This window comes from Balaenoptera borealis (genome assembly GCF_965194805.1).
Source record: "Balaenoptera borealis genome assembly, chromosome: 5".
NCBI classification, from domain to species: Eukaryota; Metazoa; Chordata; class Mammalia; order Artiodactyla; family Balaenopteridae; genus Balaenoptera; species Balaenoptera borealis.
Genome location: NC_138862.1, coordinates 119,770,059 through 119,787,515, shown reverse-complemented (window position 1 = coordinate 119,787,515; position 17,457 = coordinate 119,770,059). Strand labels below are relative to the sequence as shown.

The following is a 17,457-nucleotide window of genomic DNA, read 5'->3' as shown; positions in this document are numbered from 1 at the left end:
GATGGAATCAGAGGATATAGCTATCAACAAGGCAACCTGCTCTCAGGGAGCTTAGAGGAGACAGAAAATAAATTTTAAAAAAAGATTTCAGATTGACCTGATGGAGAAAATACATGGGGAAGAGGGCAAGTTATCAACCAGTTACTTTAGATAGATAAAATTTACAGTTGACACCTAAAAGTTGAGAAGGGAAAAAGTGTGTGTGAAGATATGGTAAGAAATATTCCAGGAGGCAGGAATACCAAATACAAAATCTCTGACTTTAGGAATAAATCTGACATGTTTGAGAAAGAGAGGGACATTATAAAGGAGAGGAAGAACAGAAACAGCTGTCAGTAAAGAAATAGGATCAATTCATCTTGAGAGCCCCTTAATAAGGAGTTTGGATTTTATTCCAAGTGTGACTGACAGGCTTTAGGGATTTTAAACAGAAGACTGAGTTCCATGATCTGTGTGATATCTTGCAAAGTTTTTAGGAGTACCAAGCACTGGGATTTAAAATGGGAAATGCAAATGCAACCCCTGCCCTCATTGCCTAATGGGAGAGAGAATTTTACACTCACCCTTATTCTAGGGATCTACAACACCAGTGTCAGTAAGTGATTAACTAAAATCAGAGACAAGCGCTTTGAAGGGAGGGACCAGGGTTTTATGTGCCAAAGGAAGGTGTTTAGATGGGGAGAGACAGAGGGAGGGAGTTGGGACAGCCTCCCTGAGGACCACCCTCAGCTGAGATCTGAGGGATACAAAGGAGTTGAGTAGGTGGGTGGCAGGGAATGAATATTTCAGAAAGAAGCCCTGGGATAGTAACAAACACAGGGCATTTAAAAATCTGCAAAAAGGCCAGTCTACCTGAACAGGAGAGACAGTCTTAAGAGACAGACAAGGAGAAGGCAGGGGAGCCCCTTGGGTTTGGTGGACCAAACTAAGCATTTTGGTCTTTATCCTGAAAGCAAAAGGAAGCCAATGATGTACCCATTGGGTACTGTCTGTAATATTAACAGATAACTATTTTTAAACATCACTGACTACAGTGCAAAGATGAAACCATAGGCAAGCCAGTGAGGGGGAGGAGATGTGAATTAATTGTTTACATTATTAGCATTATTAAACCTTCACGAGATTCTTGGAGAGGATAATTATTTCCCAAATCAATGGATTAAGCATATAGAATTACCTGAAATTTAGGTAATATTTCATTTACCTAAAGTCCAATTGATTTAATATATTATTAATATAATAGTCAGCAAATATTTGTCATTTATTAATTGTAAAGCATTGTGCTAGTTGCTTTACACATACTCTCATTTAATCTCCAAAACGCTTGAATTAGAAAATATTATGCCCATTTTATAGATAAGAACTGAGGCTTGGAGGTACAGCAACTTGCTTAAAACCACAACACAACTATTAAGTACAGAAGCCAGAACTTGAAGCCTGATCCAGCCTCTCTATGCCGGTTTTCCCACTTGCATAATGGGGATAATTAATAGTATTTACCCCGTAATATTGTCTGAGAATTAAATGAGTTAATTCACATTAGGCACAATAAACTCTCAGTTTTAATCTATCATTATTGTTAGCATCATTGTCATAAAAAACCTGTGCTATATTGGCCTTCGACTTGAGAAATAAATTTGAGCTATTTTTCTCACAAACTCTCAAGTCCGATTATAACTTAATTATGTATCGCCTACTATTATTTAGCCATGGGTGGATTAAAATATCCTCCAAGTGCCTTGGGTGCATACTATAGACTTGCTAATAATTCTTCAAACACCAACCATTTAAAAATTGAGAGCAGCAGTTCTCAGCCCTGGCTGCACATTAGAATCACTTGCAAAATTAAAAAATTACCAATCCTGGGGTCCCACAACCAGAGCTTCTGTTTCAGTTTTCCTGGGATAGTGCCCTGGTACTAGTGTTTTCAGCAGTTTACAAGTAATACTTAAGTATAGGCCCCTTTGAGAACTATCATCTTAGAGCCTTGGGAGTCTTTCTACCTCGCATTCGTTTAAATGCAAACATCTGGATGAGATCCAGGCTCCACTGAGAGGTTTCTGGCTAGACAACTAAACAAGCCGTTCACCTCCTGAACAGATTTGTTTGCTCAGAGTAGAATAAAAATGCATACACCCTCTGGCCAAACAAGACTCCTTTTGATCCGAAGTCCTCAGGATGGTCTCTCAAGATGTGGGTAGCCTGCCTACTTGCAAATGTAGGTGCACCATGAACTCTGCCATTTGGTAAAGTTCTGGTAACGTTTTTTATTTTATTTTATTTTATTTCTGGCTGCGTTGGGTCTTTGTTGCTGCGCGCGGGCTTTTCTCTAGTTGCGGAGAGCGGGGGCTACTCTCTGTTGCGGTGCGCGGGCTTCTCACTGTGGTGGCTTCTCTTGTTGTGGAGCACGGGCTCTAGGCGTGCGGGCTTCAGTAGTTTTGGCGCACGGGCTCAGTAGTTGTGGCTCACGGGTTCTAGAGCGCAGGCGCAGTAGTTGTGGGGCACGGGCTTAGTTGCTCCGCGGCATGTGGGATCTTCCCGGACCAGGGCTCGAACCCGTGTCCCCTGAATTGGCAGGAGGATTCTTAACCACTGAGCCACCAGGGAAGCCCAAGTGCTGGTAATGTTGATAACTGCATTTGTCTAAATGAAAATCTCTGAAGTCTTCTATGCAGTGGTTCAAAAGAAATAATATATTACTTGGTATGTAGCGATATGACTCAGTTACTTTTCTTAGAAAGGCAAGGCATGACTGAGCATGTATATAAAAGCAAAGCTTTCACATTTTTGTATGTTACAAAATAAAAATGAGAATTATCCCAGGTAGCTATGTTTCTATTGCTTGAAGCTTCCAGGCTTAAGCAGTCATCTCTTTTGCATGACAATCACTGAACATAATTAACCCCAGACAATAAATGACTCAAAAACACCCAGAGATAAATCTCCTAAATGTGACTGCATGACCATAATTTTCAGAATGAATGGAGAATCGATAAAATCTGTTACTTAATATGTGTATTTTGGGGTTTAATTTATGTGCAACCTTATATCTTATTTGCTAAATGTCAATTCATTACTGTTTTTATTAACACAACACTTTTGCTATTCTGTATAAATAAAAAATATTTTAATGATATTTATGATAACATATAGTCAAAGAAAAAAATCCAGAACTAGGCTGCAAATTTCATTATTGAACTTTTAGTAAAAGACACTACTAAAATACACACAGAGACAGACACACACACACACACACCCACACACACACACACCCACACACACACCCTTTGGAGAATATCAATAACTGATAAATTTTGGTTTTTTATTCTTTAAGCCAGTGTTTTACCTGGGAAAGCTGCCGGAGGATATTCAGAGGGATACCCACCTGGCAACTGTGTTCCTGGGTGAGGATCATTCATTTGCACATCTGCAATTCAAGGAGAGGTAAACATATATCTTCTTAAAAAAATACATATCAGAAAAAAAATGCATTGTTCTTAGATAATTTCATTTATATGCTCCTGTGTTGTATTGAAACAAAGTGAATTCTTCACTTAACAAAAGCTATGCCTGTTATCAGAGTTAATCTACAGTAGAATCCTGTTTCAAACAAATTCCCTTCTGATAAAATAGGCAGCTAATTACTGGGGCTGAGTTTCTAGTTTTCAAATATGCCTGATGAGTGTTCTCTCCCATACACTGATTTTGTTGTTACTAGGAAAAATAGATTGTTTCAAAACTACATAGACTCTTTTTGAATTATGGTCTTCTCAGGGATAGGGAGGGTGGGAGAGAGGGAGACTCAAGAGGGAAGAGATATGGGGACATATGTATATGTATAACTGATTCAATTTGTTATAAAGCGGAAACTAACACACCATTGTAAAGCAATTATACTCCAATAAAGATGTTAAAAAAACAAAAACAAAAAACTACATAGACTGTGAAGAAGGAGATAAATGAACCTAGTTGGATGTAGGTTTGATAATGGAAGGATAACAGGTGATTTTAAAGATATCTATAATTGTTGCTATAAGAATTATGTTTTAAATATTTAAAATAATACATGCAATTCAGTATTTAAATATCCTTTTTATGCTTATTCTGGAACTACCCCATTAAGTTTGAACTATAGGAAATTCCCAGTATTTGACTGATTTTGAACTATAAAAATCATAACTGACTTAGTTACAATAAATAAACATATTAACTTTTGTTATCTGCTAATCAATGTAGTTTGAATAATCTTTAATATGTATGTACAAATGGTTCAGTTTCCTAGTTCTTCATATTCGTGTTTCTCTAATCATTCCTTTAGCAACCACCCTGGCCAGAAAATAAATATTTAGTACTAGCATCTCCTGTGTCACCCCTCAGTTAGGCTCTCTGGCTACACTGGCTCTGCCTTCATGGAATTTATGGTCTAGTGGACACTACACTTACACCATATTCTCCTCTCTTCCCGATGGCTTATTAACTGTAAATTCAAAATAGTTTATTTTTGAATAATGGGGACATGGCAACAGTGTAGAAGAAAAAGTTGACCAAACTTTCAATCTGACACATTTCCTGTATGTATCATGGGTCTTGAAAGACAACTCAAGTCATATGATCTCAGCAGGAAGGCTGGGTTGTGCCCACCTCCACCCCCTTTCTTCTCCATTATTGGCTTCATAATAACTTCAGCAGAATGGAGTCCATGGACACTGCAAATTCAGGCAACACAGAACCCTCTACTTGAGTCAGGGCTTTTCCCCGTACAGACACCACAGCATACCCCGAATTGTCACACATCTCTGCTATATCACAAGTCATTCCATCCCAACCATCCCTTCAGGTGAGTGGCCGAGCTCCTAGTTCTCTAGCTCTCGAGGCTCTATATCCACGGCCCCCACTCCCAACCTGAGTTGAAAGCAACAGGATCAGACTCAACAGATCCCAAGGAAACACACTGCAAGTGTGACTTAAAGACCCATTCTTAAATGATATGTCACATTTTGGCACCTCTTAACAGGTACCACTGTTTAAACAATAGTAAATAAATACACACACATATCAAGGAGTTGACAGATTCAAGAAATTAGGAGCTCATAATCCCTGGGGTTTTGGTACCAGAGCAATGATCCTGGTTTCGGGAATTCCAGGGGAATTTATACAAAGAGAAAATAAATGCATGTGCAAGTGCTCACATAGATCAGAGAGCATATGACTTATGGATGGATTTCTGCATTTGTGAAATGCAACTTAGAATAACTTACAAAAATCATAGGACTTTCATATTGTCAACAAGTTATTGTTATTTCTCTCTATATATATATTTATATACATACATACATTCTATTTCTATTTATGCACACATATACATACAAACACATGCATTTGTATATAGGAAGCTGAAGAGTTAAAAGGTAATTGTCACCAGGACCCAATAATTTTTTTTAAGTGATCTGAAGCATCCTATTTTTGTAGCAAAGAAAATAGCTTAATACTATATAAATTTACGTTTAAAAAGTAAAGTAAGTATTGTTAATAAAATTAAATTAGTATAGCAAGCATTAAGAAAAATCATGAAACTTCGTGAATGAAAGTCAAGGTTTCTGGTCCTAAAGAGTATCTAGTATATGTAACAAGGCTGGCATTGTGGTAGACATAAACATCTCTTTGGCTATCTAAACAAACATAGAGAATAGAGATCCTTCAGAAAACAGGATTTTGTTTTCCCTATTTTTCCCATAGGATTTTTTTTTTTCTCCTCAGAAACTTGGAGTTTTTAAAAGACAAAGGCTTTTATTACATGTTTGGTTAATACTCATCTTATTTAGAATTTTCTTGAAAAAAAAAAGCCATAAAATAAAGATTTGTATTTATTTAAACCTATTCACATGTGTATTTTATGAGATATATATTGGGGATGTATCTGAGCATTTTATTACAATGTCCTGGCATATTAAAGTCATTGTTAAACAATATGATTGGAACAGTCTTTTTGTATATAAAATGCACATAGAAAAGGGAAACTTGATTCAGATGAAATGTAATATAAATTATATAACATATTTCCCAGTAAGCCTAAAATTTCTTAGGTTTATCTAAGGCTCTTTTATTTTTAAAGGAAAAATTAGTGGTCATGGATATTTGTGTACATCTTCTCCATAGCCAAAACACTGGCCCAGACTTAGGATTCTGGAACATAAACAACACAAAGCAAATTATATCCTTTCAGAAACTGAATAGAACATTATGACAAATAACACGTTAACAAGAGATTTAACATTATAGGTGGAAAGTAAACACTTAAATTACTTACTTTGTTTGTCCATGATTTAAACAGTTCTGAAAAAGAAGACCTGATATAAATATATAATTCAAATATGACAGTTGAAACAAGATACTCTGAAACTATATACACATGAGATATTCCTCTATTCATCTAGTCTTCCAGAATCTGGTCATTTAAACCCTTCAGTCTTGACCGTATTCCCTGCTGCTATGTTTCTGAGTAGGATTTTACAAGTTGTAGGTCAGTCCAGGATGGTGAACAATTTCTAAAAATCTTGGGAAGAGAGGATTCAATGAGGGAGAAAGACAGAAACACTGTGAGCCCAAGGCCCTCCAGTTAAAAACTGGAGCCTTCCAACCTACACAATCTACAGGGAGCATGAAATCGAGCATCCAGCTGCAGGGCTGGGCTGCAGGCATGATCCAGCAGGAGAAGGAGAAAGGTTAGCTATCAGGTCACACTGCTGTAAGTATCTCTGGAAATTCCAGGTCCTGAGGACATGTTCTGCCCAGCTTCAACAACAAATTTGAGAAGGCCTGACCCCCTGTTTGTGTATCAATACATGATTTTAGCCTAAAAACATATACTCAGGGGTTATGGTAGCTGTAACACCACGATAATCCAACTGAAACTTTGTCTTGCTTATTTCTACAGAAAAATAATGATAAGAAACATTATACTCAATACTTCTGCCTTCTACTGCCTTGATCCCATCCTAGTCTTTCCCACAATTATCCAGTCACTACTTTTCCAATCTCTCCACTTTAAATCCCAACCCCTATCTGCCTGTTAACTACAATTAACCCATTAGGCAAAAACTTGCTACTCAGTTGTTTTATCTGGGACCCACACACTAATATGAATTGGCTCTGCCCTTCCCAGGCCCTCTCCAGTTTTTGCTCCCCCTTTACTAGCTCCTTCTACTGTGTTATCCTAAATGGTAAATAAAAGTCAACTGATCCTTCCATATCCTTAACTAAAATCTGGTGTTCCCAAGAGGAAACCATATCCCTCTTCTCCTTCTCTAAGTTATCGATTTATCATTGCCTGTTATAAGCATAAAATTTAATCACATAGTAAAACTTTTAAGACTATTCCAATTACAGTCACCTCTTAATTATATATACTCAAGGAGTTCAGTAATGGGTTTTCTTGGCCCTGGAATAAATTTAAAAATATGTTTTTTGTTACAGAGTTGACTTCCCGGATTTTCTTAGTACAATACTACCCCCTGTTAGCATTAACTGGTCAGAACCCAAGTGCTGTGGATCTCCTCAGGACAAAAGTACGAAAAGATGAAAATTTATGTTTTTCTGCAATTATTCAAGAAGGTGAACAATAAGCTAATAAACCCATGTAACAAAAGCATACCAAAAGTTTTCAAAGGCCATTATTGTGTTTTATGTTCTATCATATGAAGGACAACTAAGAAAGGAGACTAAATTCTTATATACAATAGGCCATGATTACTTTTGTCAACACGCAGTTCTGTGATCAGACTGTATATTAAAATTCATACCCATCCTCTTCAGTACCCTAACATACATAAAACATTTAAAAACTACTCCATTTCTGGAGAAGAAATGGGTAGTATCCCTTAGTTAACAAACTGGACTAAACAGCTCAAGTTTTTACTTAACTACTGTTTCTCATGGGATCACTTCATAATATGATTAGTTTTTCTAAAAAATGTTATATGGCCCTTCAACCAACTTAGCAATTTTAAGGGACTACTGTTTCAGTCATTCCTGCCTTGCCTAAAATGTCAGAAGGGCACTCAGTTCAAGGAAAAATCCTAAATAATACCTGGAGGTCTAATTTTTAGAATTAAACAATTTATTTTCATGAACAAATCACTGAATCGGCAAAAAAATTCCATAGTTTCTGGAGGGCAAGTCTATACATCTGAGATGGAAAAAAAATTTAGTTTTAATTTAAAATATATTTCTTCTTAGCATTTAGCTGTTTGAGCCTGGGAAATTCAGTGCCAGTCAGAAATTTAAAATGTGCTATAAAGAGAGGGAATTCATATACCGATACTATGCATCACATTAGGAACAGGGGGAGGTTCTTAAGCATTGGAGCAATAAGTTCCCAAGTCCTTGCAGAATGAGTACCAACTACGAATATAAGAGTACTTTTCATGAAGCCAGAGACAATTCTCTCCTTGCACAGAAATCGAAGGAAAGGAAATGAAACAGACTCAAAACAGAGCTCATTTGTTCATATTTACTCTTTCCTTCCTACTTGGTCACGTTATTTTGAGTCTTAAACTATAGCTTTGTGAGGATGAGTACCTGTTGGCAAAACTACTGTAGAATATAATCTAGGTCCTCATTTTCCTGTAGGTTTTAGAATTTTCACAAGTTCCTAATATCTCAAGCATGAAAAAGGTTACGTCATAAGCTCTGGTGCAAAATGTGAAGTGACAGTTGAACCTGTATGTGTGCCAGGTAGAATAACGCACTTGTGGACTAAAGACATCCCCCGTGTTCATCCCTGTCCTCTCTCCTTTGCTGTTTTAAGGATGTTTTGGTTTTCTCAAACTTAATGGTTCTATTACAAGACATAACATCACTCAGTTTTGGGAATGATCGGGCTGTGTGTCCTGGATGAATTAATTTATTAGTTAATTAATTTAATATGATAACTTTTAAATAATGTCTTCCACTACTCCTAGTAAGAAACAAAGCACAGAAAGACTTGCAAGAAAATCATATTTATCCTGTACTAAAAGAAAAAGATCTCTAATGAAGTCATATTATACACTGTACCACTGGAATCATAATTACTTCAGGACAAATACAGAATTCCAAATTATAATCTGATTACTACACACTTATCCTAACTTGTTAAATGAGAGCTTTTGAGGAAATTAAGGCATCATATACTATATACATGTAAGCATATATCTGTTAAATATATTCTATCAGACACCATTAAGACCTATTCTATTGGTGCTATGGGATACTAGATAATCATAAACCTCTACCACCCGGGAGAAGGAGAAATAGTGCACGTGATATCCAGTTATGGCTCCACAATTCATATTACAGGAAACCCTTTGACCCGTCTCTTGGGGTCCTGAAATTTCTATCTTATTTCGTCAAAAAGATTAAAGTATAACCTGCAACCCAAAGGGGAAACATCCCTAATTCTGAAAGATCCTGAAACTACTAAGCTTATGAACTAGGCATAAACTAGATTTGGATTACTTATCCAATTTTACTTCTTAATTGCCAAAAACCAAGCCAGTTAACATTTTTCTCAGAGTCACAAGATGGAGATACGTGTCCTTAATTATTTTAACAAAACATTACTGCTCTAAACACAATCCCAGAATTCTATATCCCTAACTTCCTATGAATAAATGAAAATGAGATACTAGACTAGGGGGAGGGGAGGAATTAGACAGAGCTAGCTGAGAACCCAACCCTTGCAGAGGTTAAGTCACAAATCAAGCAATTTCCATGTTGTTCAGCTTACGTTTGTATGTAAATTTTATGCATTTAGAAAGGTTAACACCTAAGGTCAAAAGCACTTCATCTGTTGAACTGTGGTTTTGGTAAAAGACATGCAGAGCAAGAACAGATGGGTTCACACAAGTAGGTGGCCAAGATGTTGGTGAGGATTTGAGTATACCAGTACACGTATGTCCAAGACAGGGGACGGAAGTGGGTGGCTGAGGCCATCATCAGTGCAACGAACCTGATAAGAGAGACTCTGCCTATAAAATACCACTTCTGTATTTTAGATTCAAGAAATCAAAACGAATATGCTCAGAACCACATTGGGATAGCATTTCATAGTAAACCTTGAAGAACAATGTAGACATTTCATCAACTGGGGCCAACTGAGAGAGAGGTGGTCAAGTGTTGTACAAAACTAGCAACTAAACCAAAGAGACCAAAGACACATAAACTAATCTTTATGTCAGCTATCCTAGTTTGGTTGCTTTATTACTCCTGAAAAGCCTTTCCTGACAACTCAGAGCTCCCTCACAAATTTGTGTTGTTTCCTTTCCTCCTTAAAAATGAGGAAACTATGGCCAGAGAGGTTAATGGTTACTTAATGTTATACAGCTCACTAACTAGCTCATATGAATGATTCACGATTCATTTCCTTTGCAGTCATGTCCTTGATTCACTGGGGAAAAAAAAAAAAAAAAAAAGACATTATCCCAAATCACCAATTTTCAGTGAAATTTGTTAAGAGACTATCTTTATGGTGTCTTTCTTATGTGAGGCAGAGAGCAGGAATTTCAGATTTACTCCTGGCTATTTGTTTTTTACTAGGCCAGGCAAGAGTTTTTTGTACTAAGTACTTCTTAGTATTTTCAAAATTTGAAAAATGTAAAGCACAATAGTTAGCACTGCTTAACTACAATGCTTTGGTTTTTTAAAATTTAGCACTATTAAAGAAAATGCAATAGAGTATACACACTCATGTATACATATATAAATGCACATATATATATATAAGTATGTCTGTAAATAGTGACTCACTATAAAGTTTGTGCCTCTTTCCAAGGAATATTGCTTGAAGGCATAGAGCATGTAAGGCACTATAACAATCACTAGAACAAAATGGCAGACACTTAACAATATATTATTACAAATACTAGTGCTATGAATAAAAATAATGGTTCTATAAAAAGAGTTATGGAGGCACTAATTGAGATAGTGTAGTGGGGTTGTCAGAAAGTCAGACCTGAGAGCCAAAGGCAGTTTAAAATCAACCAGGCTACAGAGGTGTGTATTTGGACGGGGTGAGGCATTAGAGGCAGGGGGAACTGCATAGGTAGCAGTCCTGAGGCTGGAGGGAGGGAGCGTGGCTCATTCAAGGGAATAAAGATCTGTGGGATACAGAGCACAGAAGGAGAGAGAGATCACTGGACCAGAGGATGGAGAGGTGAACAGGGAACAGTTCTTACAGGTTTCCTGTCTAAGCTCTCAAAGGCCAGAGCATGGCCTGTCAGGACAAGACACTTAATTGGTGCTTGCTGATTCAATAGTTGTGTACAGTATTATTTCACTCCCTTCAGTCAGAAAGGACAGTTACCTTACAGACGTGAAGGCTGGCTAATCTGTGACTCAGCTGCTTCGTGTGACACTTCTATCCAACTGCAGAAACCCACTCATTTCCCTTTTCATTTATTTTTCATTTCCTTGTGTTTGTTCAGTGTTCAAGGGCCTACAATTGTCATACTTGCCCGGGTGGTATTAAGAGAAAGTTCCGTTGTTAAGAAAGCTCCAGGAAGAACAAGGAGGACCCTGAATCTCCTGATACTTCACACTAAGCAAGTGACACTTGCACTAACCATGTATCTCAAATTGCTCAACTAGGAGAAACACTGACTGCCTGTTCCTGGAACTGGGAAGTGGCCATTCCAGGACTTGCTGGAATAGCTGTCTAAATAAAACCACATGGGAACCAGACGGTGAGCTTGGAGGAGCAGGGACTTGCTCAAATATTTAAAGTTATAAATCTAACGTTTACTGAGTACACTCTGCAGTGCCAGACAAAGTTATATGTCACACTCTAACTCTTGTAACTTTTGATCGTTACCCAGTTTCAGAGATGAGCCAAGGAAGGCACATGTAGGAAGAAACTGCCTGGGAGTCCACAGATATTAAGTAGTAGAGGCAGGTTCAAGTCAGGCAGGTGGACTCCTGAGCTAATGGCTTTTAGCCTCTATGTGATAAACCACCTGTCTTCCCAATTCTTCTGGTGTCCCAGGGTGCCTAGCATAGTTTTGGCTCCAGCCACACTCCTCATTAATACTGACTGTTCAACGACAGCTAGCAGGGTCTATTTATTAATCGTCCCTCTGAATACCCCTAAATGCTCGCAGATACCGCTGAGCCCAGGTTCTGGCCATGATCCAGCGCAGCTCCGCGCTATTAAGAGATGGACTAAGCGCATTCGAACCTACAAGGCGGTTTCAGGCAGAAAACACCTTGGCCTTGGAAAGGTCCTGGGATGGGCCGGGATAGGACTAGGTCAGCCGGGCCCCCTGCTGAGTCCCCGGTCGGCTTCTGCGGTCGCTTCCCGAGGCCGCTGGGGCCCAAGCCCCCCCCCCGCCCCCTCTGCCCCCAACCTCCAACCTCAGCGCAAACGCAACCCGCCGGCCCTCGCGCCCCTCGCTCCCAAGTAGTCCCCAGTGCCCCCCGCCCGGCCTGGGAACCCGCGCCAGCCCCGCGCCCGGCCCCCGCGGGAGGAGGCCGAACACGCCGCCCACCCACCTGTGGCCGCCGCAGCTCCGGCGCTGCCTGCGGTGAGACGAGCTCGGGGAACCCGGGCGCGGGGCCGATGCTCGGCTTCCGACGCTTGGCGGTCGAGAGTCCTCCTTACACAACCTTCCCTGAAGGTACCAGGAAAGAGGCCTCCGAGAGACCTCGGTGACGAAACCCGTCGCTTCTTGTTTCGTTTCCTAGATCCTGAGTTACAAAGGGGCTTCCCGCCCTCATTCCCGGGCTGGCGCTTCCGCGTCGCTGCCGGAGGCTTGAGACCTGGAGGCGGGGCCGCCGCCCCGCTGCGGCGCGGAGAGACTGTCAGCTCCCTTTCTGACCCCTGGAGAGGCTCCAAAAACGTTGGTTCTGAGGTTCAGGGCCTCGAGGAACTGGGAGATCGAAACCAGCTGGAACTTGGTCATTAGCAGGGGAGTGGCCGCCTCCGGGGTGGACTCTGGCTGCTCCTCTAGCAGGAGAACTTCCTTTACCTGGGCCTTGACCGACTTCGGTCCCTTAGATTTCCGTTGCTTTCAAGCCAGGGAGCAGGGGGCGGTACAGAGTACAAATGAGGGCGAGTCAAACTTGTTTTTCTTTATGGTGTCTTTTCTGTTTCTCTCTCGCTCGCTCTCTGTCTCTCTCTTTCCACTAAACGATGTTAACCCCTTTGAAGAGTGCAATCAACCAGATGTGTTTAGAATGTTTACTGTTTCCAGCGCCCCTACTGGCAAACTGGCGCAGTAAGAAAATATTTGTTGAACTGAAGGATTCATTGTTGTTGTTTTTCTAGTAAAATTTTTATTTACCAAAGTAACACATGATCTTCCAAACAAAGCTGGATATGGAGAAAAGAAGTGATATGTACCTTGCCGTTTAGCTTTCTGACTGCTGATATCTGCTGCAGAAGGAATAGGAAAACTGTAGAGATCCAGTACCTTCCATTTTCAATGTTTTTTTTTCAACCTCTCCTCCTCCATGAATATTGTTTTTGAATCTCTAGACGTTTCTGTTATCCTTTAAACAGAAGAAGGTTCCTACACCTTGCTTAGGGTGGTATATACCATTGCCACAGTCTCTCCATGGCGATAGTGAATGAGGGTTGGTGAATAGACCTGTGAATATAGACTTTCAAGCATTTCTCATTTTGATCTTTAATTTTCAACTTTATTCTCCCTTTTATTTGAAGTCACTAAGTCCTCAGTCTCTCTGGGATTCTGTGGTAGTAAGTTGGATCTCTTTATTCTTACATTCGTCTATACACACGTTATAACTTCCTGTTATAAAATAGTTACCACATCTGCCTCTTTCCATTTTCTCAAACATGTTAAGATTTTATTCCCCTCTGTACATTAACATTTTCTTGTTCTTCTTTTGCTTTTTATATCTTTGGTTTTTTGTTTGTTTTGTTTTAACTGTATTTGCTTTCATTTTATTATGATCTCTAAAGAAAAGTACCTTTAATTAGAAAATATCTTTAATTAGAAAATATCTAGGCATAGCATAAACCGTAAGTTGCCTACCCAAAACTCAGTATCTGCTTTTATATGGTAAAGTAGTGGGTCTCAAATTTTAATGTGCATCAGAAGCACCAGAAACTCTTGTTAAAACTCAATTTGTGAAGCCCTATCTTCAATTTTTCTGAATCAGTAGGTTTGGGATGGAGCCTGAGAATGTGCTTTTCTGATAAGTTCACATGTGGTGCTGATAATGTTGGTCCATGGACTTCACTTTGAGAACCACTTGGTAAAGGAATCCTATTTTGGTTACGTATTGGGGAGCAATGTGTTCATGGAACAAGGGTCCTGACCTGAAGTATGAATTTTCATTGGTAGACAATTGTATTGACACCGGCCTGTCTCCTTTGCCTGTGATTGGTGCACACGTGGGCATATTTCTCAGATTTGGCTGAGGAAAAATCTTCTTGAGGACTTCGAGAAAAGCATTCCTGCCTAATTTTATATATGTATGTGTATATATATATATTTCTGTATATACACACATACAAATGTACGTACCTACACACATACATGTATACACACTTACACACACATGCACACACACATACATATAGGAATTGTGGAACGATCTCAAGAACATAATGACCCCTTTGAGCCTCAGCACTGACCCTGACTTACATAGTTCCAGATGACTTGTTATGTGTAAGTTGGCTTGTGGTTATGGACTCACCAAGAGTATTTATTTTTGTCTTTCATCTGATTTCATACTAAAAATAAACAGGATTCTGTATTGCTGTCCTTTTCTGCATGGTGGGGTTTATGTCTTTATAATTTTACACCATGGTTATAGCTCTTTCTGATTCTTTCTTTTTGTTTAAGCTATTTAAAGTTATTTTTAAAATAATCTTAGCATTGTACCGCCGAGACTCTTAATATATTCTTTCCAAAATCCTCTTTTTTGCTCTTTGTTTTCTTGTTTAGGCCAACTGCTGTAGCTGATAGCTCCAAGAGAGTCCCACATCCCCGAGGTGAAATTGGTACAATAGGGTTTCGTGGGAAGCAGCAGGAGAAGGTCCTGACATCTGAGTGCCTCAGGTTCACCATTGGTCAGGCAAATTTATCTATTTTGAAATATTAATGTTAGCAAAGATTTTTAATTTTCCAGGAGATCACCAAACATGAATTCTTTAGTCATCAACACCGGGCTGTATAATTTGGAATAATGCTGGTGGCATTATCAACCTCAAAACTTCAATGACATAACATAATAAAATTTGTTTTTGGGTTTTTTTTTTTCACGACATAACAGCCAAATGGAAGTGTTCCCTTTTGGTAGGCTGGGGGCTCTGCTTTACAGCACCACTCAAGGACCCAGGCTCATGGAAACACTGACATCTTTAACATATGGCTTTCGAGATTTTTCTGGGCTTTGACACTAAGTCTGCAGGGGAAAGAAGTTGGTTGCATATGAGAGGTTTTTATGGGCCAGATCTGAAATTGAGACACATCATTTCTGTCCACATTCCCTTGGTCAGAACTCAATTGTATGGCCACACCTAACTGCAAAGGAAGCTGAGAGATGCTGTCTGGTGTCTCTTCAGAAAAATAAGGAAGTGAGTGTTATTAAGCGAAAGATTTTTATACCATCTTCTACAGGTTTTCACTTAAGATTAAAAACACACAAAAAGCTCCTGTTTAGCAAATTGTATATTACCAGTTGTATGATAACAGCTATGTATAAAATCATAAATCCTTTTACTTTACCAAAAATATTTTCATAAATTTGTAATAAGAATCACTCCAAATGAGTCAGGTTTCATTTTCAACGCTCATATTTTTCAGGTCCCACTGAGAAGAGAGATGGACATTTTTGAACTTATAATGTACATAACTGAGTCTATCAAGATCTTCCAAGCACCTATTGCAACAAAAAAATATAGAACACATAGGGAGGATATTAATCCAGAAATAAGAGTTCTGTAATGGCTTTCTACACAAAAAGATTTCTCAGCTGCATTTTTAAAGATGAGCAGAAAGCAGCAACATATGCCAAGGGATGCCATAGCGTATTTCAGGAGTATGAGGGTTAAGTATGGCTGCCACGCAAGAGGGAGCAAGATAGGGAACAGAAGGAGACTTTTGATGTTAACACAGAGAAAATGAACTGTTTGCCAAAATTTGTGTTCCTTCTTCCTTGGTATAGAACTACTGCTGACAAGTGGCCAGCTACCATTTGGCCATATGACTGAATTTCAGCCAACAGAGTGTGAGAAGAAACAAAGGTATTACTTCCAAGCTAAGAATCTTGAGCACTAAGTGAGCCTTCACCATACTGTTTCCTTCCCATTGGCTTGATGCAGAAGATGCTGAGACCCTAAGGGATGACGGAACTACAAAACAGAGGCTTTTGTGGCCCTGAAACACTGTGTGAACGAAAGCTGCCCAGAGACTAGAAACTCTCACCTTGATAGTTATGGGAAAGAAAAAGAAAGTTGTATTAATAAAAGCCATTAAAATTTGTTATAGGAGCTATCATCATCCAAACTAATCAATTCTGGAAAGGTTGGGCAGGAGCCATAAGTAAAAGGTCATACACTGTGCTGAAGAGATTGGGTTTGATCTTGGGGACTGGATTGAAGTATGATATCATTTTATGTATGAAAAAGACACTATTAGGCTCTTGTTTTAGAAAGACTGAATTGTGACAGGGAGAAGAATGATTTGTAGAGTGGGAGAAGAATGTTTTGTAGAGTAGGAGAAGAAAGGAGATCATTTTAGTGACAAAGATACTATCCTGAAAAAAATAGTGAGATGGTGTTTAGTGAAGTTAGAAAGGAGGAGATGAATTCCAAGGATGGGAAAAAAAAGGACAGGTGCTGCTTGGTGACTACAGATTTTGGGGCGAGAAAGGGAAGGGGATTATTTCCCCTTCCCTTTGAGGGAATGGGGTATGTCTCCATTTTGAACAATTGGATAGATGCTAGTGCATACATATAGACATCACAGAATGAGAATAGGAGTAGAGTTTAGCTAGATTTGTTGAGTGTGAGATGCCTGTGGGACATCAAAGTAGAGACAATGGGTAGGTAGTTAAGGTAGATAGTTAAGATATTCCTACCTACCTGTTGAAAGAACTTGAAATATGCACAGTAATTGATGTTATAGAAACAGACTCACACCATTGAATTTGCAGCATGAAGAATGGGTCAAGCATGGAAATGAGAGACACCTGCGGTATTTAATGAGTGTGGGTACTGTATCCTTCCCTTAAAGAAACTGAAAGGGAGGAAGGACAAAGAGCGCCGTGTAAAGCAGAAGTGTAATGTTCCTGAAACTAAGGAGGAAGAGACTTTTTTTCCTTTTTTAATTAATTAATTAATTTATTTTTGGCTGTGTAGGGTTTTCATTTCTGTGCGTGGGCCCTCTCTAATTGCGGCGAGCAGGGGCCACTCTTCATCGCGGTGCGCGGGCCTCTCACTATCGCGGCCTC

The 17,457-nt window shown here is 39.1% G+C and overlaps 1 protein-coding gene across 4 annotated transcripts in view; it reads right to left on the bottom strand.

Annotated features, from left to right (window-relative positions):
• Nucleotides 1-12,882, bottom strand: part of PLSCR1 (phospholipid scramblase 1) — a 32,096-nt gene extending 19,214 nt beyond the window's left edge. The window contains exons 1-3 of one of the 4 annotated variants that reach the window (XM_082394476.1): nucleotides 12,526-12,664; nucleotides 6,308-6,333; nucleotides 3,347-3,427 (exon numbers count right to left, since the gene is read on the bottom strand). In XM_082394476.1, the coding sequence (XP_082250602.1) occupies nucleotides 3,347-3,427; nucleotides 6,308-6,320 (94 nt within the window). In that variant the 5' untranslated portion in view covers nucleotides 6,321-6,333; nucleotides 12,526-12,664. Of the gene's footprint in view, nucleotides 1-3,346; nucleotides 3,428-6,307; nucleotides 6,334-12,525 lie in introns of all 4 variants that reach the window. The other 3 variants (XM_082394477.1, XM_082394479.1, XM_082394478.1) reach the window with 3 other exon arrangements.
• Between the last annotated feature and the right edge of the window lie 4,575 nt (nucleotides 12,883-17,457).